We start from the raw sequence: 25,396 nt of genomic DNA, 5'->3' as shown, positions 1-25,396 counted from the left end.
TATAATCTCAACATTGCAAAATGGTATAACACTCATTCAAACAATTTCGGTAGCTATTTATAATTATTATTAGACTCATATAAAATCCTAATTCTAAAAAATAAAAATCTAATAAAAAAAAATTAAAAAGAGCTTCTATTTAGCACCCCAAATGACACATTTATGAAGTTTTTTTTATTGGGTAAAATTTTATCTCACTTGTTGGTTCTATGGTTTCATAAATGCTTCTCAATGTTCTTAGATTATTCAATGTACAAGCTGTGACATATCCCCAATAATCTTAATTTTTAATATAGTAAATTTGTTAATTAGTCGTGTGGGTAGCAAACCCTTTTCCAGGGAGGGGGGGGGGGGGTGAAGTAAGAAATTGATTTGCCTTCCGCTTCGACAAATTATATGCGTGAGAAAATCTTTTTCTTGCAAAAATGCTTCCTTAGACGCGTCAAACACCTTCAAATCTTGATTTTCCACGACAAATATTTTTACACAGTATTTGCCGTGCAACCAAACACGCATTAAAAAAAAATTAGTAGGGATATTATTGAAAAGTGAAAGTGTTAGAGAATGCTAACATCCTCACGAGGTTTTGGACGTTAATATTCCATTTTATGAAAAATATAAAGGAAAAATTACTTGAAGGAAGAATTTCTTTCTAATTAGTCATTGGGGTTTGAGTGGTTGTTTGATTGTCCATTTAGTAAAACTTTATTTTCTTAATAGTCCCTCAACCACATCTCAGGTTATAATATTTTTGAAATACCTAAAACACCCCTTTTCATTTTTTTTCACATACTTGGATTTTTCAACCGTGATTCCAATCATTTCTGACAAATTTTTATTGTGAATGACGAAAGAAAAGGATATACTTCTAATTTTGAAATTTTAGATATTTTTTAAAAATCTATTTTCACAATTAAAAACAAAAATTGAAGAACGAAGCCGATATTTAAAAAAATATATATATAGTGTTGAGCTCACCAATTTTTATGGTTGATTTCGACAATAAAAATGTTGAAAGTGGTGAGCTTGATGCTGGTAATACCAACACGTTTTCATTTTTTCGATTAAAACACATGGGAAGATCGACTAAAAGCTTGGCATAATGACGTGTCTAAATGATTTCAAACCAAAAGAACCATCCTTAATCGATTTTCATCCAAAACAAAGTAACAAAAAAATCCTAACTTTTTTACATAAATCTTGAAAAATCCTTGAAAATGACTTACTCTTCCTTCTCAAATCCTTTTCTATAGGAATGAAGTCTTCGAAACTCAACTAGGATTTCGAAAATCTAATTTTCTTTGATGAAAAATGATGAGTTCGAATGGTAAGGAAAATTTTGACATTTCAATCATAAGAAATGTGTGGAGTGAGAATTCAGAGATTGATTAGAAACAAAAATTTTACTAAATGGACTGTTAAGAGAAGTCCTAAAACTAAGGGACTAAGTAGAAAAAATCCCTTTTACATGGTCCTTTAAGTAATTTTCCCAAATAAAAGGGTGAGTTACCGTTTTGTATACTGAATATGTTAAAATTCTCGATTTTGGTACACTGTTCATTTTTAATTCCCAAACACATGTTTTCCCAATGAATTCGCCACTTTTATAATCAATGACTTCGATAATAAAATACCAGTTAACTCATCGTTACTTGCTATCCTTTTGGTAATTTATCAGTGAATTCGTTGATTATAAAAGTGAATTCACTAGAAAACACATGTTTTAGAAATAAAAAATGAACAGTATATTGAAATGGGATTTTTGTCATAAGTTGCGCACATTTTGGGAAATATCTCAAGATATGTAAAATTGTTTCTCTTGCCACGTTGAATTTGACTTCAATCCACAAACATCTTGGGTAGCAATAGAATCTTTCAGGAAAAAAAAATCAGGTGTTGTCAATGGATCAGGTCAAGCCTGAAGTTTGATACTTTATGATCTGAAGGGACTCATGTTGAAACTCGATTGAGGCTTTATAATTGGGTAGAGAACTTCAAAAATTTAACAGTTGGGATTCACTTCGTCTCGTGACTTTGCTTCCCATTGATAGATCGCTATCTAAAGGGAGAAGAGAGGAGAAGGCGATGGATCAATCCACCTCTAATGTTCAAACACAATATGTTTAAGGCTAAAACGATTTTGCGAGGTTAACATAAACATTTCTTTGCTCTCCTTCAATTCATAATTTTGAAGATTTAAATTGTAAAACCCCGAGTTCTCGATTCGTATCTCAAGGAAAATAAATATTAGAATTTTGAGAAAATCTTGAAAGTGGGACATAAGGGTAAAACTTTAAGATGTTTTTGATCATTTTTAATGAAATCTAACCTCACCATTTGATTCAAAATGATCAAAAAATATACTTTAACCTGTAAGCAAGCTCAAATGTAAGTCCAAACACAAAAGTTGCAAAATCATCGATTACCGAGTTGGACTAAGATAAAATAGTGACTTTTTGCTAGAGTCAAAATTATTAAGATTTGATTATACCATTGAGTTCATGACGAAAAATTATTAAACATGAACTATTTATTTGTCATTTTTGGAGATCAAAAAGTTGAATTATCGTAAAAAATGAAAATGACGTCAATTTTATGGGTTATCTCAGGCTAAAAATGTAAATTTTTGTTAGAGATAGAATTTGTAGAAACTCACCATACCATTAGATCCGAAATGAAAAATTAGATAAAATAGAGTATCCATTTATCAGTTTTGGAGTCCGGACGGTCAAGTTATCGTCAATCGAAATAATAGGCAAAATACCAATTTTGTCCCAAGATATATATAAATAAATTTTTTTAATTTTTTCACTATTCACTTTCGTTTTAAACATCCCAAAATCAGCCAACTCATTTTTAAAAAAAATTTGTTTTTTCTTCGATCTTCCACCTTAGATCCCTCGCAAACGGCTCGCCGTTGACGACCGACGCAGAAGAGAGAGATGTTCGCAGCCGCGTTCTCTACAAAACCCACCCAACCTTTCTCCATTTCACTTTCTCTTTCACCCCATATCATCAAAAATCATTTGTATATATATACGGGAGTTTCAAAACTTTAACCTTGAATTTCGCATGTTTTATGGTCAAACCATCTTTCACCGTAGAAGGGAGAAAAGACGACGGCGTCGAGATCTTTGAAATTACCAGGTTAGATTTGAAAATCAACCGTTTTGAACTTTGAGCTATCTTGATTTTTGCGCATGCGCTTCGATCCTTTCGCACAGAGATAGTAAGGAACTCTCAATTTTTATTAGTAATCGTAGATTGTGAAAATTGCATTTAGGTTTTTATTAAAAATTTATTGTGAGTTTCCAAAAATATAGAATTTAATCGGTTATTTCAAATTCACGTCAAAACTTGCATATTTGATATGTTTAATTGTATTTTTTAACAAATTATATGTGGGTAGGATATTTCAACGGATTATTTTTGTCAGTTGGGTCCTGTGCACCACTCGAACCCCATTTTAATCTAAGTGTTATACATTTTCAATATTATTGATAAAAATGAATTTCATAATTGAACAAAATAATTTAATATTCAATGAACTCAAATTGAGTTGATGAATATCAGAAAGTGGATATTTTGTTTGAAAGATTGAAAACGGTAAAAAATCAGAAAAAAGAAAAAAAGGTATGAAATGATAAAATGTCAAAGTCACACCCGATGGGTGATGTCTACATTTTATATTGTTGTGTTGTGTGTAGGTTGGTGAACGGATATCAAGGGATAATGTTACTGGTTGCATGTTTATTTACTTTTTGTTGGTGCGAGGCGATGTTTACTTTTCCATTCTGTTATTTATTTTAGGTCATTTGGCCATACTTGCATGGTAGGAAACTGGATATTCATATTCAACATTGTATTGTTAATTGCTCTTTTGTTTTCAAATGAAAATAATATATATATATATATATATATATATGTAACTATTTTGTGAGTTGTTAAAGAGTCTGTGAATGCTTGAAAGAATAGTACGTCATATCATCCGGAGTAGTGTACTATTTTGGGATGTACGATAGGGACAACCAAGCTCATACATGGTATGGGACGCGTATGAGAGTGGAGTCACAACTGGAATCCGGGTTATTCCTCTCTATCTTTACCAGTGAACTTATAATATAAAAGTGGTCATATACAAATGGTTTGTATATTTGGGAATCACATGCACGCTTGATAGGCATAGACGAAGATGATTAGTCAGTGATCACTAACAATCTATAGTAGTCGAACGTTCTGACACATCGAAAAAAGACCCATTACTTATGATCACGTCAAACGGCTAGTCTGAGCCAGATAAATGGTCAATCAAACATGGTAAATGCAGCGACTGGCCACAAAATCAGGAACTAAAAGTTAGTAAAGATTTGTAACATCATATCCCGTCTAGGAGCGATCCAGTCGTGAATCCCAACTCTCTAATTCCACTACTCCACCATGTGTATTATGTATATGTTGTTTTATTTTAATATATAAAATGAAATGCAAGTTTAATATTTTTATTTAATCAATTAGATTTGTATAAAAAGAAAATGCTATAATGAATATTGTTGGTTGATGTAATATCAGTCTTAAAATGTTTAGTTGCTCATCTTTGACTATATGTACCAGTTAATAGTAGTTTCTTCTGTAAAATTTTGTATATTTTAAAATGATTCAGTATGTTTATTCGTTCATGTTAGGAGAGGTTATTGACAGAAATTATTTGCTTCTCTACTGGGTAATCATTGATACTCACTCTTTCCTTCTCCATTTTTTTTAGTTTCAGATCCGAAGCTTGGCAAAACAAGTGTAGAAAACGAGTGAGAATTATCTGGTGGGTCAGATAGACAGTCAGAGTCCGTCACTTGGTGAGTATTAGGATTATACTCCCTAGTGGTGTCAATTTGTCCAGGATTATTATGAATTTTGTCTTGAGTGTTAGGACTTTTGTTAGAGTAAGGATGTTTGTATAATTCTGTATTTTGTTATCCTTTCGTACTTTGATTTATCGTTTGTTATTAGATGTATGTAGGCTTCCGCTATTGTTATATTTTGTATATATATATATATATATATGCAGGATTGTATGCTGTTTATTAGGTGCATGTTGAACGCCTTGGAATGTTAACATAAACAGAAGAAACTATACTGAAATTTCGAGGTGCCACCTAGTACCTCGAGATCTGACATGGGAATTTGTGTTAGCGTTTGGTGGGGCACCACATAAATGTTATCTAAACGATCGTTTTGCTTACCGCAACAGTTCGTTACTTTGAAAAGGCAACAATTTATCCAATGGTAAGCTTGACACTATTAAAAAGTGACAAGGTCACTATTGGGGATATATATATATATATAATAGAAATGTACATTTAAATAAAAAATTACAATTTGCTTAAGAGCTGGGTTTGATATGAAATTTCATTTCACTATTATAACATATGCATTGTTAGATATTCAAGAAGATCTATCGAGTGACAAACTCGTCACTAAATGAAATTTCACGAGATACACAAAATGCATATATTATAATAAAGAAAGAAACTCTCAAATAAGAAAACATATTTTGATTAAGACTCAAATTTAATCGGAATGTATGTTTCGCTATTATAACATGTGCATTTTGAGTATTTTGGGAAATATTTATTGAAAGTAACAAGCTTGTCACTTTTGAAAGGTGATGAGCATGCCATTGGATAAATCTTCCCAAACTTTCGAGATTCATTATAATGATGTAGTGGACATTCAAATCAAACTTTTTTAGTATTGTAATTTTTGTTCAAGTGATCATTTATACCATTTAGGTATTTTAAGAATATTAATTTAACAGAGGGTTTGTCCTATTACTCAAAGGGAGGAGTTGTCCATTGGATTAATCTTATTGGCATACCCTCAAAAGTGCAAATATTATACTAAGAAACTGAACATTCTGATCAAATATTATCTCAAAATCTTCAAATTCATAAGTATGTCATTCTTTGTAATAAGTTAAATGCATCGAAAGTTATGTCTAAGTCTTTGAAATTATGAATATACAATTGATCCTCTAATCATTATTTTCTATCACAAATCATTTCGAATGATTTACAACGTATATTGAATAACAAATAAGGTAAATAAGTTGCTATATACCCATAGAGTATTTTTCCTTCGTTTTTTTTTCTTGAAATATTTTAATTTCACACTAATTTTTATTTATAACACCCGACATTTGTGTCAATTATATATATAATAAAACATACTTGTGAATCCCACTACAATTATAATATAGTAAGGTGCACATCATTGCATTTTATTATATTTCTTTTTCATTCTCTTCAAATTTTATTATCTTTCCTCCTCCTTTTAATATCCTTAAAATTTATTATTTTTTATCTTTTATTTTCTTTTTGAATAATACTCTTTTAATTTTTCTATTTTTTTCCTCTTTACCCGTTTTAATTCGAAAGAGGATGCGTGGGCTTGATGTGGGTAAGTAAAAGTTGGTGTGGCAATATAATCCACCTCTCTCTCTCTCTCTCTGTTTTTAAAAACAAAAATTATTTCCACATCCTCTACTCCGCCCCAAGTTTGTCCTCTCACCACCCTCCACGGCTCACAAGTGTGGTGGTGATAGTCGTCATGTCGATAGAAATCAAACTTTCTCGATCGAACCGTATCTATCGCCCTAATGTAATTCTTCTACTAAACCCTAACCCTCTCTCTCTCTCTCTCTCTACCTTAAGACGATCTTCATCTAATCTCATATTCTTGATCAATTTCAGGAATCTCTCCAAGGCAAAATCATCACAAATCTTCCTTCTTCGATTTCCCACCAAGGAATTCGACTCACCGCCACCGCATCCGTCAATATGCAGGTTCAATCTCTCTCTCTCTCTCTCTCTCTCTGTTGTGATATCTAATGTTGATCTTTGCTTGAAGGTTCGAAGTGGAACAGCTGGAGTGATCGAATCCTTCTACAATATTGTTAAACCCATCTCCATTATGTGAGTCTATCTTTCTTGATCACAAAATTCGGATATCTTGTAATTTTTTATTTTTAATTTAGCTTTGGATTTGATGCTTCGAGAACTACTATAATCTGTAATTGTTGCATTCTTTTTGGCTAGTTGTGGTGGATTTGCATTCTTTGTGTCTCTCGGTTTCAATATTTTAAAACACAAATGCTACTTTGCTTGGGTCGTCAAGGTTTTAAATCTCTGACTAGACCAAGGAAGTCATCTCGGAATAGGAGATTTTCACTGTGAATCGGCCACCTTAATGACTTGTTCAAAATCTGAGTCATCTCGTTTGGGATTTTGAGGAACTCGGTCAAGTCAACTAGCATAAATTGGTTGTCAGTGTGCGCTTAGGTCAAGAATTTAAATGTTTGTTATCTATATAAGATGAGATTTTGAAATTATAACATCTGTTAATCTAGAAAAATAATGTGTGTGTGTATATATATATATATATATAGATAGATATAGATATAGATATATGGATACACATATACATACATTTATGGATTGGATGAATCATTCTAATGTCGATTCATCCAAGTCACCTAAGCCTTGGTGGGTGACATGGCATTTTGGAAAAATCAATATTAAATGTTTGTCAAAACGGACTGTGGAATCTTCTCCTCTCCCTGGAAAATCCTTCTATTCCTCTCTTTCCAAATCCCCCAACATATCACAAAGGGGAGGATTGCCCACAATAACTTTTTTGCTTTTGGAGAAAATATTATGAGATCAAATAAGGAACAAACAAAAAAATTGAATTAGGTCAAACCCAAGCCAGATGAAAGAGAGAAAGGAAAAAGTTCCAAATGTAAGGAGAAAAGACAATGCAACAAAATATTATTTCCACTTTCACCGTTTCTTTTGCACAAGAAACAAAAATTTAGAGTTGAGAATCCACACTTGATTAAGTTGTCCATAGAATTTTCTCAAGAGCTGCCAACCAAATGAAACAAGCAACTTTGGAAGGAATGAGAGGAGACCAAAAAAATTCTCCAAAAGTGACTTTATAAGAACATGTCATTGTTGGACTTGGAGGCAGCCATTGAACAAAAAAAACCTGGTTTTCCTAATTTCTCAGTGATTGGGATATCTCTTGTGTGAATCCAAGTTATAGTGTGATGTTATGGTTTTCTTGGTGTGAATCCAAATAAGTTCTCTCTCTTCTTCTTCCTCCCACTCATCTCTTATTCTTCCCTACTTTTTTTTTTTCTTCTCTTTTTCTGATTATACCCTAGCAACTACAGATCTAGTCAAAAAATTTCCTTCTCCACCTAGAACCTATCTGTTCATCCCCATCTTCTTGAATACACTGATTCGGGCACAGGACAACATTAAGGGTATGTTTGATTGCATGGAAAGTGACTTTCCATGGAATTTGAAATCCATGGAAAAATAGTGGTGGAAAATAGGTAGGGTTGGAAAATCAAATTTCATTGTTTGATTTTACTTGGATAAAATCATGGAAAAAATATGAGAAAAAAGAAGAAGAGAAGATGAGGAGGAAGAGGGAGGGGGGAGGATGTGGCAGCGGCGGCGACAGCAACAGCGACGAAGACTGTGGTGGTGGCGGCGACGACGGTGGTGGTAGCGGCGGCGATGGTGGCGGTGGAGGTAAGTGAGGAAGAAGAAGGGAGAACGTGATGGTGATGGTGGCGGCGGCAGAGGTAAGTAAGGAAGAAGATGATGAGGAAGATGGGGGGAAAACGTGGTGATGGTGGTGGCGGAGGTGAGGTATGGAGAAGAAGAGAGAGAGAGAGAAGGTGGCTGGAGATGGTGATAATAGAGACGGGGACGGTGATGACGGCGACTGTGATGACGATGACGACGAGGTTAGTGTAATGGTGGTGGTGGTGGTAGGAAAGAAGAAGATATGAGTGGGGAAGAATTGAGGATGGAAAATGTGGGTGGATTTCACTTTCCCACCCATATGGGTGGGAAAGTGAAATCCATATTTTGGTGGACTTTTTGATTGGGGTGGAAAATGAATTTCCATTTCCATGTGCAATCAAACACTTGAAAAATGTCATTTTCCATGGAAATTGATTTTCCACCCTATTTTCCATGTGCAATCAAACATACCCTAAAAGTGCTGGTTGAATCAACGCAAGTACTTGTATAGCCTACTGAAGCCACCTTCTAAACCTTCCCCATCCTTATACCTTGCTGTCCCACCAAATCCAACACAACCAAACAACCTGTTGAACCTGTTTAAACCCTAACTCCATCACCTTACCTTGCTGCCCCCATCAACCCAGCCTACTACACCAAGATGAACTTAACCTTCCCATCAAGACCCTAATCCTAAATTATCTCCAGCTTTTTACAGCCCTGCTAAACCCTTGTTCGACCCAATTGACCTCAGTTAAATGTCACATACACCCCTAAAATCACAACCATACCTGTCCCCGTCCTAAGCTCCATTCCTTTGACCCTAATTGAACCTATTTGATCCTTTTTTTTTAATTTTTAATTCACTCCATTGATCATAAAGCTGCTGGAATTTGTTTGTGATTTCTAACACATGCCTAACTTTAATATTACAATTGATCTTTGTACGCCCATTGAACCTCAACCTTTTCCAAAAATCCTTAATAGGATTAAGAGGAATCCAATTGTTATTGGAGTGGAAACCTAAACTAATGGAAAGCTAATCTTCCATTGGCATTCCTTTCTTCAAACAATGGAAGGGCTTGTACTGTGGGATTGTGATTTGCCTAAGGACTCTGGTTACTTACTTGCTAGTTTTTTCTATTGGTTCATGATTGCATGATCATTTAATTTTTATTAAAATTGCTCATAGTGATTTGCTTGATCTCAGATTCATCATCCTAGGGTTAGGCATAATAGTCTTGCATCATTAGTCTATGGCATGATAGACTAGGATAAGATGAGATGAATTAAATATTATGATTTCAAAGAAATTGATCAAAACAGATTTAGGGGTTAAAAATGATGAAGTGCGTAAGGGTTGTCAAATTGGTAAGGTACATTGCTTCCATTTTGTCAAATATCTGTCTAGAACTAAAAGTCTTCGTCATATAGTGCGTTCCAATATGATGGATCTTTGTAATACTCTCAACTTTGCCCAGTTACAAAAGAATGATTGTTTTGTGGATGACTTTTCTATGCTCACATGGGTTCATTTCATGAAAGAAAAGTTAGAGACCTCCCATTCAAGGAGTTCAAGATGGAGGTTGAAACATTATTTTACTGATTAGTAAATCTGTTAGGGATCTGTGCAACCCAACATACCCACTAACCAAAAAAAATTCACAAGTTCGTTTTCATTGGAAAACTGAGGTAATATTGCTAAATATCCTAAATCTATTTTCCTTCTATACTTTGTAATGCTTACTCTTTTCTCCCTACCTTGGAAACAGGAATAAGAGTGTTGAGGTCATATCTTCTGGCAAGCTAAGTTCAGGTACAACAGAGGTAGTGTATTGGCTTTCATGACTTATTTAAGTGTTCTTTCATCATGGCAGATACCATTTCTGCCTTTGTTTTACTTACTTTGAAATAAGTAATGTTTGAGTTAATCGCTACTTATTTTACTTTGAAGAATCTGATACTCCGTACTCGTTTACAAAACTGTAATGGAAATTGCTTCCATTTCTAACTAATAATTGTACATTGTGGCAGATACCTTTCTCTATGAATCTAAAACAACAAGGACAAGATCGTTCTGAAAGGTTTTACGAGACTTTCCATGGATCAAATGTCAGCATCCAGGTGAGATATGCTCTTTTCAACTACACATTTTCACTCATTAAACTTTATCTTGGATTCACTTTTTTTTATATTTGTTTTGCATGCTTACTACCTTCTATCTTTATTCTATTATTTAATCTTTTTTCTTCCAATGCTTAATGTCTAATACTTCATATAATAGTATCTGATAACTGCAGATATAATAAGAGGATACCTACATAAATCGTTATCTGCTACTATGGAATTCATAATTGAAAGTGAAAAGGGTAAGAATCCATTCTTTTAATTCCTTCCATATAATTATAATTAACTAATATAAAAAAATACCTTTGATTTTTTTTCCTCCATTGGAAAGGTAATAGTTTCATTTTATTTGTTTTGTGCTTCCAGCTGGCCTTCTTGAGGACCCAGTTTCTCCTGAAATGGTTAGCTTTTATATCACTCAGGACACTCAGAGACATCCCTTACTTCCTGAACTGCTATCGGGTTAGCTTCTCATTCTCTATTATTTTGGTGGCGTAATTATCGCAAGCAAAAAATCCTTAAGGAAATTTCTTTCTACCCTTTCATGAGAGATGGAATTTTCCTTCTCTCTATTGTACTTTGTAGAAATATTCAAAATCTGAAACTCTGTGCAAATGAATGGAAACATTGTTGTGCATCCTTTCTTCTTTTAGAACTTTAGTTGTGCTATGCACACACTTTTACACTAACAAGACGATACTATTGAATAGGTGGATTCCGAATTACAGGAAAAATCCCCACTCAATGTTCTTTGTCGAATCCTCTTAGTGGTGAGCTAACGGTTGAAGCATCTGCAGTTCCTATACTCTCTATTGATATTCACTTACTCCGTGTAGAGGCAATTCTCGTTGGAGAAAAAATTGTAACTGAGAGCACTGTGATTCAGACAACACAGGCATGCACCATTTCACATCTTCATGAATTATATTGCTATACTTATATTTTAGATAACAAGTGTGTTTCTTTCATTTGTTAGATAGCAGATGGCGATGTTTGTCATGGCCTGACGCTGCCCATCTATGTTATACTTCCCCGCCTTTTGACTTGTCCGACTGTCTTAGCTGGGTGAGTTGTTGATTTACATGTATAACTTCCCCTTTACTTCATTTTCCCGGAGTGCTTCCATACTAAATGTTGGTTATATTCATACTAGGACCACATCTTGTTTCTAGCACCCTAAATACACAAGCACTTTCTTATTCTTATTTGTTGTTATCCATGAGAATGTATTATGTCAATTATGAGTTACTTGTCTTATTACTTTTTTTAGAGAGCTTCTATTGGCACCCCAACGTTTGCTTATTACACCCCAATTTCTTAAACTATTTATCATACCCCAATTAAAGATTAAAACACATTATTCAAACATTACAAAGTTTTGGCTCAAATTACTATCTCAACATTACAAAAAATTATTCCACTCATTCCAACAATTTCAATAGTTGTTTACCATTATGATTGGGCTCATGTAAAATCTTAAACCCAAAAATAGAAATCTAGCAAAAATACAAGAGTGAGTTTCTATTGGCACCCCAACTTTTACTTATTCCCAACCATTTGGTTATTTTCTTTATTTTTAATTGGAGTGTAATAAGTAAAAGTTGGGGTGCTCTCTCTCTCTCTCTCTCTCTCTCTCCACCCAACTACCATTTAACTAATGCGATTATTAGAAGAAAGGTAACCGATATAAATTTTACAATGTATCAGGCACATTTAATTTTTTGCAATATGAATTGCATATTCAAATTCTGAACTGTATTTTATTTACTCTTTTCTCGTGAATATGTCATCTTATTATGTGGCTGGTGTATCAATCAAATGCCCATTTGGTTCAATTTTACACGTGTTGGAATTCCTTATCCATCCATCTTACAACCGATGTCTAGCCTAAACATTGGAAGATCAATCTTCACAATAGAAGAAGAGATGATAAAAGAAATGATACAATATATTGAAAACCTTTGCAAGTTTAATGTAACTTATCGATCAAAAAAAAAAAAGTTTAAAGTCACTTATATACCTTCGTTGGATGGTCTTCAATTTGACACTTTTGGTCTATCTCCGAGTATTTGACTAGAAAACCGTTCGAAGAATTAGAGGTCTTACTATAACAAGGTTGTGGATTGAGACACGTTGATGGATGCTTTCTATCATTCTACGAGGCTTGTTGGGAGATTATTGGGCTGGACTTCATGGAAGTAGTAAATGACTTCCACAATCAGTCCTTCCTTGATTACCTTCCAAATAGCACATTCACATTCTATCTTGAACATTGGAAAACCGATCTTCATAATAGAAGAATAGAGAATTAAAAAAAATGGTACAATATAATGAAAACCTCTACAAGGAATTTGCTTCTTACAGACCTACATTGGACTGCCTTCAGTTTGACAATAAGCCCTTCAAGCATTTGATTTGAAAGACCTTTTGAAGAATCAAAGATTTTACTCTAATTCAAGGCTTTGGATGGAGACACAACTCCTGGCCTGAATGGATTCTTTCTATAATTCTACTAGACTTGATGGGAGATTATTGGGCTGGTGATGAGGACATCGCAAGCATACCCTTCAGAATGTTCCAAAGGAGAAGAAGACACTTAGATTCATTGTGAATGGACGGAGTATGGACGAGCATTGTTGTAATTTTATTTTGTCATCATATTTCATGTTTTTATTTAGTTTATGTTTATGAGTCTATTTTAGTGTTTAGGATGAGTATTTTATGTTATTTTCATGTTTTATTAGCCTATGAGGTTAGCATAGGTGTTTAGGGCAAGTTGGTAACTTTATATTGATTTTTTTTAATAAGTTTTCATAGGCTGAAAATTCAAGAAAAATAAAGTTACGGGATTGGGACATAGATGGTATTTCTGTTTTTATTTTATTTAAGTTTATTTACAACCATTGGATCTTCTTATTTTAGTTGGATGATTGAGATTAGATTTAGGGTTCAGAGACATGGTTTTTAAACTCGCCCGAGACCGAGACGTATCGCCCGAGTTAACTCGATATCAGAGCTGAACGAGACCAACTCACAAAGTGATTTTTTTTACCGAGTTTTACAACTCATATACAAATTTTCGAGTTATCTCGTGAGACGTCTCAAACGTATCGGAAAACTCGTCCGAGGTGACTCGGTATCGGAGCTGAACGAGACGAGACGCGATACCGAGTTTAAAAACCATGTTCAGAGAACATTATAAATACTTGCTTCTTGCTGTAATTTTCTTCAATGATAAATAAAATTGAGATTGAAGCTTTGATATTCCATTAATGGTGTGGTGTGTGGTCATTTTGGAGTGAGTCTAAGGTAACATTTGTTTTCTCTATTGATTTCTCAATCGAGGTTGGTATTTTTTTTTTCTTAACATCTTCTTTCTCACTTTCTCTATTAAATTTTTATTTTGAACCTCTAAAACATCCATAAACCCTATCCAATCCATTCTATAAACCAAAACCCCATCGACATTCTCTTCTCCGTTGAAACCTAACCCTAATACTCATAAAAATCCGATCTAACCCTTCCCTACTTGAACCACATCATTCCTTACTATTCAAAATCCTAATCACCTTCCGTTTTTTTTAGCCTACAATTTCTCCAAACGTTTTTAACTTGCTGCTCCCATAAATCAGCACTACTTATTTGGCTATTTTTACATTAAAATTGAGCCTAGAAATTTGTTTTGAACATCTAACTGAAATCCTAGGCTAGAGGAAGACTTGTAATCCGTTGATACCTATTGCTATTACTGTGGGATTGTGACGAACCTTAGGACTATTTTGATTATCACTTTGATTCTCTTGCATATGTATGAATGTATGAACTAATGATTTATATTTGCATTATTTATGTTAATTCAGTCTAATCTCATCATATTTCTCATCCTAGGATGACATTCACTGTCCTGCATCAGTTGGACTTCATAGAGGAAGCTTTGTTACTCTATTAATTCTGTATTTAAAAAACATTATTTCATGTCATGGACATGTTCAAGGGACATTGTGCCATGTTCTCTCTTGGATTTGAATTTTTTGAGGAACAAATGACCAATTGCACACTATTTTTCATGTGGCAAGTCTTTCTTTTTTTATATGGGGTGTGCTGTATGCTTGCTACTTGATTACTGCCAATTTACTGGTTTTGTAAATCTCATGTGCTAGGCCATTTTCAATTGAGTTTCAAGTTTCAATAGTTATTTGCTTCCAGTCAAAGCTATCCAAACTGCATCCCAAGTCTGATCCCAAAACTCCTAGGCTATGGGTAAGCATCAATTTGGTAGTTCAGCTGAAAAAATGGCATTTGTTTGTTTTTGTAACATTATTTCTCTCTAATTTCAGCTAGCAATGGAGACCCTACCACTAAGTTTATTTCGAACAAAGTGAGTCATCTGTAATGAAGGTAATATCATAATCTTCTTCTCTGGTTGCATAAAAGAGAAAAAATAGAAGTCTGTTTGACTAGTTAGATGATGATGATGATAGGTGAAGGCATCAGAAAGTAATGAACATATCATGTTGAATAAACTTTTTATTTATTTATTTATTTATGAGTAGTTTTTTATTATTACTGAAGATCATGCATCATTATTATCTTGCTCTTGGTTGTCTACCGTCAACATGTATATGATTAAGTACAGTAGAGACAACTTATATTAATTATCGAGTTGTAAAACCAATGCTCAAATTCTATTCTTAAACCATTCAATATGTCGTCGGCCATGTCTGATCGCAGAAATCAGACCAAATGCACATACTTTAGCTTGCATATAACCATAATCTTCATTTTTTCATTTTATGTTGGTGTTCAAAACCTTATTGTGACTGCAAGAGCAGTTTGGGTGCTGACTGTCTAGGCATAATCAAGCAATGGGTCTTTCAATTGACACACTTAATTTCAGATCAGATAAGAGTCCTCCGCCTTTTTATTGTATCGGATCCAAAATTGATTTTCTTTGGTAATATTTAAGTTGGGTTTGTATGGACTTTTTTCTATTGACTTAGCTTGCATTTTAAGGTAAATAAGATGAATCTTTGGGGAATGATGGATTCTTTTGGACATGTGATTGGTTGCAATTTTATACAACCAGAAAACCATTTTTCTCGTGCAATCGTGAACATATGAAATTCATCTAAAGTTCACATGCCAAAAATCTTAAAAATTGGAAAATCTGCTTTTGGGTATTTTTACCGAAAAAATGTGCAACACTTCTAACCCAATATATAATCTCAGAAAATCTATTTTCTTATGTATAGATGGTAAAAGAAAATCTTGTAAAAATTTGTATCTACGAAATTATTCTTCAAATGGCACAATCTTAATTATCCATGGACTTGCCTTTTGGAATCCAAAAACATGATCCAATGATTCAGAGTTGTAGAGGACAAAATTCTATAAACTTTGAAACAAATAATCCAAAAAAAGGTTATTTTTCACTGTTGAATTCTAATTTGAAGTTTCGGAGTTTTGTGGAAGTTTAGTAGCTGTCCATTTTCAAAAACTTAGATCAAGTCTAAATTTTTTTTTATTAAAAATAAATAAATAAATAAAAATTGGATTGGAGTTTTTTTTTGATGAAATTTGGAGGGCTGACACGATTGTTAATGTGGTAATTCATTTGAGCACACGACCCTTAGTAAGGCTTAAAATCCATATTAAGGAAAATGTTTCTCAATTAGTTCTCTTTTAATTACTCATGCCTAACTAATGGAGAAACATTTTCCTAACTATTATAGTAAGATTTTGAGCCTTAGTAAGGGATGTTTTGCTCAAATGGATTACCCCATCAGTGATCCAACATCACAGCCCTCTAGGTTTCTTCAAAAATTCAGATTAAAAAAATAATCAAAAAACAATTTTGTTTAAGCTTGGTCCAAGGTTTTGAAAATGGATGTCTATTGAGCACCCACATAACTCTAATTGAAATTCAATGGTGAAAAATAATTTTTTTCTTTTTGAATTTTTTATATTTAAAGGTCATAGAATTTTATCTTCTACAACCTGAAGCATGAGGTGAGCCCAAAGGACCAATAGTGTGGGTGAAATCCTTACTAACTTTGTAAGGCTAGCTTATAGTGACATTACAATTACATCGTTTCACAAATCTATACAAAACCATTGATGCTTTCACTCATATCTCGATGAAAAGCATCTATGGTTCGGTACAATCATCCATGTCAGAAACAATGTAGATTTCAATGTCACTTCACCATTTTCCTATAGGATATTCAAGGAAAGGAGCTGACATTTGCCTCAAGGAAGATCCCAATAAGGGAATTTTAGAAGGGCTACAACTCGAGTGGGTTGGGAATCAACCCGCATGCTTGCACAACCCAATCTTGGGCATGAAATGCTCAAGCTGAATCCTACCCTAGTCGGGTTGGTCGTGTTAATACATTCTTTGTTAATACTAAGTAATTTAGTATTGGTAAGGGTTTATATAAAGATAAGTGGTGTGTAAAAAAATTTAAAATTTGTAATTATTTTTCCTAAAAATGTGTTTCAAAAGTTTATATAAAAAGCGAAGAAAAATAATAAGACTAGCTAAAATAATCATAATTTTCAACAAAAAAAAAAAAAAAAACACTTAAACTTATAATCATTGTATGAGTCTTGTACCTAAACAAGGTCAGGTTGCACCCCATGTATGCCACATGGCATTTTTGGGACCCACTGACCGTATGGATATGTGGTCCATCTCTCAGTGAACCTAAGTACCAAAAATAATAGTGTTTTATAATTTTATTCCACGAGATCTAAGCTATTGAAAAAGAGTTTAAATCTAACGATTAGAAATCATTCTTAAGACAATGTTATTATCAATGGATGCACATCACCAATCAAACTGATCTTTTGTGTGTAGATTCATGAAGGGATGGACCACTATCCATATTGTCATTGGGTCCCAAAAAATGCCATGCAGGTTAACATGGGGTGCCACCTGACTTTGGTTAGGTACGGAACAGAACACTGTTTTGGATCCTTACTATTGACAAGATAGAATTACACTTAAAACAAAGCATTAGTTATCTAATGAAAATAACAAAAGCATACATATTAAAATATGAATTATGAGTGTGAAAGAAACCAAGATAAGAAATATTTTTAAATTATATTCATATTAAATTCAGATTTGGACAAATCGGATTGACTAATACCTATGCCTGCACCCAATCCAATTTGAGTTGGGCATTTTTTTTTTTTGTCCAAACCAAGGCCGAACTCAAGCTAACTATGCCCAGACATGACCAAAGGTTGGGTTCTAGCAAGCAGGTTCAGGTTTTGCCCGGCCAAGTTGCAGCCCAAAATTTTAGTCCCAGAAAGAATGTTTTATCCCAGAAAAGTGACCCCTTTCTTAATGATTCCTTTCATCCTATTTATATTAGTCTAGGATATGGATGAACAATGATGCGCACTTAAAAAAAAAAAAAAAATTCTTGCATCAACATGTGTTGAGGCCTGATGAAGCTCACCAGTGGCACACACACAAGAAAAATGCAGGTATGGAGAAGTCCATACTCAAATTAAGGGTTCTTTTTACTGATCCAACAAATTTAGAAGTTCCAGGTAAGATCAAAATCCCAATGAGACCCATTCATAATTGAATGACAAAAAATATAAATTCTACCTAAATTCTGGCAAATGTATAATCTACACACTTCACTGATTCAAATGTCTTCCCAATGTGGTTTTAAATCTTATTCAAGTAATGAACATGGAATTATATAAGAAGTAATTTTGATAATTATAAATAAATATAGATTTAGTATGAAAGGGACATAAATATGCTAGAAACAATAAAGTATTATAAGTGCACTAATGCTTTATTTTATTAAGGTCTTAATCTTATTTTTCAAGTTCAAACAAAACGATAGACCACAAAAAAGACTTAACAAAAGCATACCTTATTCACTTATGTACTCCTCCTTCCCTACTTTTAGTCCCCAACTGAGAACTCAAACAACATGGTGTGCTTATACTTCTCACCTGGCTGAACAACAACAGATGGGAAGTTTGGTTGGTTAATAGCATTTGGAAATCCTTGGGTCTCCAAACACAGCCCCGAATGCTTTCCATACACAGCTCCGCCTTTGCCACTAACACCATTCACGTAGTTCGCAGTATAAAACTGCATGCCAGGAGCATTTGTCCACAAATTAAGGACTCTTGAGCCCGAGGGATCCATCACTTTAGCTGCATGTTTCAAGCCTGATTTCTCTTCCCCGCAATCGAGAACGTAATTGTGGTCGTACCCTAAGCCGGGAACCTCATGGATTGAGGTACCAATCTTCTTCTCTGTTGTGAAATCAAAAGCGGTACCTTTAACTGGCATGATTTCACCTGTAGGGATTGTGTTTTGGTCCACAGGTGTAACATGAGATGCCCATAATTGAACCGAATGGTCGAGTACATTGCCTGAGTTGTGACCTGATAGATTCCAATATGTGTGTTGAGCTAAGTTGATTGGAGTGGGTTTGTTTTCGGGAATGGCTTCCATATCAAGCCTCATTGTTGTCTTTGAAGTAAGCGAGTATGTTGCAGTTACAGTAACAGCTCCGGGGTAACCTGGTTTCAAGAAAAACTGATGAATTAGTCCAGAGTTCACCACTAATGGTTTGGCGTAATTCTTTGTCAACCCCATAATGTTTCGATAATTGCACTTTCATTATAGTTACCTAACGTGTTCACTTAGCCCCTTCCATCTACGTGCCATTAGTCAAACAGTTAAAAAATGAAGTTTACATTTTATAAAGATTGCTTTACCCTTTTTAAAATGTTTTTTTTTTTTTAATAAACAAAAATATCCCTGTGAAGAAATGGGTTTACTTGTAAATATGCTTAGATGGGGACGGTTTTATAGTTTTATAGTTTTAAAGTTTAATGTTTTTTTGTATAAAAATAATAAAATGAGAGACTAAAATAATAAAATAACATCTGAACTTTAACACCGTGTGTGAAAGGGGAGGTAAGTGCAATTGTCAAAATGTTAGGGGGTCAACATGGAATTATGCCAAAACTCAGGGGGTCAAAGTGTAATTTATCCAGAGATTTATGAGAGAGAGAGAGAGAGAGTTAGTTGGTTAGATCATACCTTCCTCTCCATCGTGGCTGTGATATTTGAAAGTAATTGATGGGTTTTCACCATTTTTAAGTTCAACTACTTCCCACACCACCTTATCAAAGCCTTTGTGCCCACCTGAAGGGGAAAAGAAATCAGAATAATTTAAAATATAAGGAAAGTAAGGAATTGTGAGGTCCTTCATGAAGTCTTTACAAAGATATAAGAGAAACACACCTTATACACACAAATGATCAAAAGACTCAGGATTTTCATAAAATAATAAAACTACTAAAGAGATTTCTTGAAGCAAGAATCATCTTCTATTACATTTTGAGGCTGAATGCACAACACGTCAACGCATCATCCTTTCTCTCTTTTAGGTTTGCTAGGGCTATGTGCAAATCAAAACCTGATTTTTTTTTAGCTATTAGGATTGTTCTAGAAGGCTTAAAATTGGTGAAGAATTTACACATTTAATTTTGGTTTAGGCATACATCTTCATTGATGTAGAAATTTAACTGCTAGCATTCTCTCTTTTCTCCACAAGCCGTGGACTCACCCGACCACCAACAAATGCATTCCAAATCACCCAGCTCTCTCTTGATTCAGAATGAAGGTCTAAAATTCTACCTGAATGGAAAGATTGTGAATTAGGCTCCAGGGTGAAATCTACAGGGCATGTATTGAGAAGGGAGGAGTACTAAAGTCTGAAAATATAAGGGGGTTATTTAATAATTTTTTATAGTAGGTGTGTTGCAGAAGTACCATTTCAGAAAAGGTTTTGCACATATATTAATGATATAACTGTAGTTCTTGTGAAAATTGGGATTTCTTAGTATACATGTTTTATCGGCTGTCCAGATTTGTGCCAAGACCCTAATCATACAAGCATAATTGATAAAACTCCAGGCATAATAAAGGGCAAAACAAAACAAACCTTTGAAAGAATAATCGATTTTTAAAAATCATAAAATTGTTTTGAAACCAAAACCTGGTTTCAAGTACGGGTGGCAATCTTAACACGACCTGCGAACACGAGTCGAAAATGACATGAAATTACTGGGTTTGGGTCATAATAGTGTCAACCCGTCCAACACGATTATTAAATGGTTTGGGTCAAAATCTCAACAAATTTTTTGCTAGAATTTCTTAGAACTTTTTCATAATACATTTTTTTTTTCAAATTCTATAAACTATAGAGGGTGTTTTAAGATATTTTACAAATAATTAATGGTAAGATTTTAGTTTGGGGATGAAAAAACACTTTCTTTACTAAGTTATTTATTTATATTTATATTTTTTTTCATTGAAATCTAGAGGCATGTAGTGTTTGATTCCTAATATGGTGATCCATGTGGGTAAAATGACCCTTAGTAAGATTTAAGATCTTACTAAGTAAGGCTAGTATGTATGTGATAATGAAATACACTTTGCTTAGCTAATAATAATAATGTTGATGATGATGATGATGATGATGAAATTAAAACATCATTACTATGATAGTAATGAAAGTTTCTGACCACATCACCTTTTGGCATCCAAAAACATGATTTGATGCCACATGGTTGTCAAGGAAAAAATTATATGAACTTTGAAAAAAAAAATCTAAAGAAAGTTATTTTTCCCCATGGAACTTTGTTTATGGTGGTATGACTCTATTTTCTAGTAATGGTATTTTATTTTTGGTGGTGGAAATGGAACTTATTTTTTCCAATAAAGATTCGAATTTTATTAAACAGGTTATGCACGGGTTAGGTCAGGCATACCTATTTATAAATGGGTTGGGTTTGGGTTTGAATTTTGGACACGGTTATTAAATGGGTCGGGTTTGGTAAATGTTCATAATACCCTTATCTCAACACGACACGACCCATTGCCACCCCTAGTTTTGAGCCCTAAGGAACAACTTATAATGTTTAAAAGTAGATGAATTGATTGACACAATTTTGTGTTTAGCTACTCTATTTGTTGATCAAGAAATTTAATTGTACTTTTTAGAAGAGTTCTGTTTGTGGGGATGTTTCTTGGGGACTTCCCTGTGAATGCTGTTTTTGCAGGTTGTCTTGTCTTGTTTTTTGGTTTAGCTTTCCCTTTCTTGCTTTGTAGGTAGGTTTCTCGACCTCCTGTCTTTCTCTTCTTTCAATTATAAAAAAAATAGCTATGCTGAGCTGCGAAATATACCCAACCTCAATTTGAGGCATACCCTACATTACCTAGCTCTTTCTCTTGAGATAGAGAGCAGGTCTCAACTTTTACTGTATGGAGATTGTTAATTAGGCTTTGGTGTATATACAAAGAGGAGGGAGATTTGCTGCTGAACTCCAATCTAAAAAAGTCTCCCACTAGGTTGGGGCATCCTAACAGATTTTTTTTTTCTTGATAAACCTTATTAAAACACTTGCTTAGTAGTGTGTCATTGCTTAGAAAGCTACATGACAATTGCTTTCAGGACCTTGTAGCCCATTTCACCAAGAGTTCCCCTAGATCGGAAAATTCCTTATCAACCTATCACAGTATAAAATACTAAATACAAACTCAATAGGTTGATTCAATAGCCATAAACTTATGACAATCTCTTCCAAATCGAAGCCTTTAATGTGTTAATAATCTTCAATTTTATAACAAACGTCGATGGCTGAACCCAATATAACTCTTATCTTGAATGCTACCCAATATAACTCTTTTCCATATCCAACCCTCTTAAGTATATTTCATTGGAGCATCACTAGTTGTTGAACCAAAGCCTAAAGCCAACTTACCCAATTAACTGGCAGAATCTTGAACTCTAGGTGACAAACAGAAATAAAAAGAAGTGAGGTACGCAACAAATATACATCCAGAGCCATTCACCATCATCTGCTACTACATTCACTGATATGGCTATACAAATTTGTGGACCCTCTTTCCCATTGGTAAGAAATTACACTACATAGACAGTTAGTGACCCTATAATTGAGTAGTCACGACATACGCCAAATCTGAGTATTACAAGTTAACAGTAATCCGGAGAATAAGTTTTGTTTGTGAAACAGAGGTGCCTGCCCACATATTCTGCTAAGATGGAATCTAATCCACACAACTTCTTAAAGAAACATTGTACTCCATATAAACGGACCGTTAAGTCATGAAGCAATAACAAACTAACCAATTAATAAAGCAAACATCTATTCAGTGTGAATAAATAAGTCATCGAATGGCTTGTGAGGACACAAAATTCCAAAACTATGTTCATAGAAGAAAGCCAAAAAAACTTAAAGGTGTCTTCTCAATCAAGTGATGCAAAGAAAAATATCCACATATGTGGGAGGGAATCCCACTTGTTAGGATCTTGTAGGAGAAATATTTTGTTTACAAGCAGTCTCCTTGCTAAGTCCATAGACATGAACAGTGAAGAGTCTTTCTTATATATATCTTTCTCTCATTTTGTAACCAAACATTTTGACACAATTTATGTACTTGAATTAGTAGAAGCGCAGGAATTCCTGTTGAATCCAATATTGTTTCTGCAACTTAGAGAGAGAGAAAGAAAGAGAATCATTGTGAATGCGAGTGACAAGGATAATAGGAGCATTTTAATCCATTTTAACTATATAATGCATGTTATGTTAGCGATGGTGAAGTTTTAGACTGGCAAATTGGCTACCAACCTGATGTAACCCTACTCCTTATATGGGCTCAAGATGGGCAATCTAGCTATAAAATGCATGCACCAACCCAATACAAAATGCTTTGGCTATATCATTTAGGGACCTACTATTTGCAGATCACAAGTTGCTAACTGCACCCCAACCTAAAAAAATACCTTTTCTTTGTTCTTTTAAAATTCACAACTTAACCATACTAGTTACAACTCACAAGGAGATTCTTTGCGACTTCCTTCAACCCACTTCATCTTTTTATGCTCTTATTCAATTGGCATTGCTATGAAATTTATTCAACAAACTATTTACTTTCCATAACAAAAAAATATTCCACAGAATTTGATTATCAAGTAAATTTTGCGATCTCCTCCAACCCACTTCATCTTTTTTCTGCTTCCATATTCTCTTGGCATTGCTGTGAAATTTCTTCAACAAACTATCTATTTTCCATCATTACAAATATTCCACTGAATTTGATTATCACGTGGACGACCAGTAAAAGACACATGGCCACTCCACACTCACACACAAAGATCAGTTCTTCATCTCAAATGACCAATATAAATTCATTCTATGTAAGAATTCTAATATTAAGCATCAGGAGTCTTCATTCTTAATCTACAACTACCACCAACAAATCATTGGATGAGAAAATTTCAGGAAAAAAAAAATCTGAACATTTTTACATACCATGGAGGCTATTTGGGGGCTTGTTGATGGGCAAAGAATAATCAACCCCATTGAGAGTAAATTTCCCATCTTTGATTCTGTTCGCTACCCGACCAACAATGCAGCCGAAATAAGGTGATGCACCTTTCTGATCAAACAGAGATCAGGAAAAAAAAATTCAAAAACAAATCCACCCAAAATCAGGAAATCCACCAATCCATTATCAACAATAATTTAAATGTGGATTTCCAATCAAGATCAAATTGGATAATTTTCCTCGTTTAAATCCATATGATCTACATTACAATTAAAACATCCATAATCAATTTCTTCATCTAGAATAAAAATAAAAATAAAAACCAGGAAAAAAAAGTTTGCTACAAAAAATCCACCCAAAACCAGGAAATCCACCAATACACAATCAACTAAAATTTAAATGTGGATTTCCAATGAAGATAAAATTGGATTAATTTCCTCTTTTAAATCAAGCTGATCTACATTGAAATTAAAACATCCATAACATCTATAATCAAAGACTCAAAAAAGAAATATTTTTTGAAGTTTTGAGAAAAAGGAATTAAGAACTAACCAGGTATGGCTCCAGTGAATCGAATCCGAGAACAACATCGGCCAGGTTATCTTGATATCGAATATAAATTTTTTTTATAAAATCAACAAAATAAGTTAGAAAAAATTGTGAAAAAAAAAATGTGAGAGAGAGAGAGGGAGAACCGTTTTTGTCGGGGACGGAGAGGGAAGTGATGATGCAGCCAAAGTTGCTGATCTTCACTCGCATTACTCCATTGTTGAGTTCGAAGAGCTCTGGTTTCTGCTTCTCGGCCATGGCTTCTGTTACGGAGGACTCTTTGACTCAAAAAACCAAAAAATACGACAGAGATATGGAAATTGTTACTATTTAAAATGATAAATAAAATAAGGAAAATGTGACGCTGACCTGACTTACTTTAACACTGGGATGACTTGGCAGTGTGTAACACAACGGTTGATCTTCTTCCATGTATCCCGAGGAAAGAAATGTATCGTTATCTGTATATTGCCACGTCAGCACAGTTTCAAAGTCAGTTAGTTTACAATGACTCATAAAATAATGTTAAATTGGAAATTAAAATAGTTTGAATAGTTATCAGATAAGAAATAATTATGAGAGCTGCCATTGGCAGCCCAACTTTTACTTATTACATCCCAAATAAATGTTTTAAAAGAAAATTAAATGGATGATTGAGAACAAGTTAAAATTTGGGTGCCAATAGAAGTACTCTCGGATTTTTTGTTTTTTTTACTTAATT

At 33.9% G+C, this 25,396-nt stretch overlaps 2 protein-coding genes across 3 annotated transcripts; one reads left to right on the top strand and one right to left on the bottom strand.

The window, feature by feature from the left end:
• The first annotated feature begins 6,500 nt into the window (after nucleotides 1-6,500).
• On the top strand, nucleotides 6,501-16,235 carry LOC147398046 (Vacuolar protein sorting-associated protein 26). Of its 2 annotated transcripts, none has more exons than XM_086447155.1 (11): nucleotides 6,501-6,654; nucleotides 6,747-6,839; nucleotides 6,904-6,968; nucleotides 10,367-10,421; nucleotides 10,629-10,718; nucleotides 10,879-10,963; nucleotides 11,088-11,183; nucleotides 11,558-11,616; nucleotides 11,698-11,786; nucleotides 14,882-14,981; nucleotides 15,059-16,235. In XM_086447155.1, the coding sequence occupies exons 1-11, from the start codon at nucleotides 6,604-6,606 to the stop codon at nucleotides 15,101-15,103; spliced, it is 828 nt and encodes a 275-aa protein (XP_086303281.1). In that variant the 5' UTR covers nucleotides 6,501-6,603; the 3' UTR covers nucleotides 15,104-16,235. The 2 variants fall into 2 exon arrangements, with proteins under 2 accessions (XP_086303281.1, XP_086303280.1); XM_086447154.1 differs by having other exon boundaries at nucleotides 11,432-11,616.
• A 2,268-nt stretch (nucleotides 16,236-18,503) lies between these two features.
• Nucleotides 18,504-24,982, bottom strand: LOC147398045 (Galactose mutarotase-like superfamily protein). Its single transcript, XM_086447153.1, has 5 exons — nucleotides 24,822-24,982; nucleotides 24,679-24,728; nucleotides 24,111-24,237; nucleotides 19,810-19,914; nucleotides 18,504-19,283 (listed from the first exon to the last, which is right to left on the bottom strand). Exons 1-5 carry the CDS (start codon nucleotides 24,931-24,933, stop codon nucleotides 18,655-18,657), a joined length of 1,023 nt encoding a protein of 340 aa, XP_086303279.1. The 5' UTR covers nucleotides 24,934-24,982; the 3' UTR covers nucleotides 18,504-18,654.
• Between the last annotated feature and the right edge of the window lie 414 nt (nucleotides 24,983-25,396).

This window comes from Akebia trifoliata, chromosome 7 (assembly GCF_017979445.1).
Source record: "Akebia trifoliata isolate Shusen 1 chromosome 7, ASM1797944v1, whole genome shotgun sequence".
Classification (NCBI taxonomy): Eukaryota; Viridiplantae; Streptophyta; class Magnoliopsida; order Ranunculales; family Lardizabalaceae; genus Akebia; species Akebia trifoliata.
Note: the sequence above shows the minus strand (reverse complement) of the source record. Positions and strands in the feature narration are given on the sequence as shown.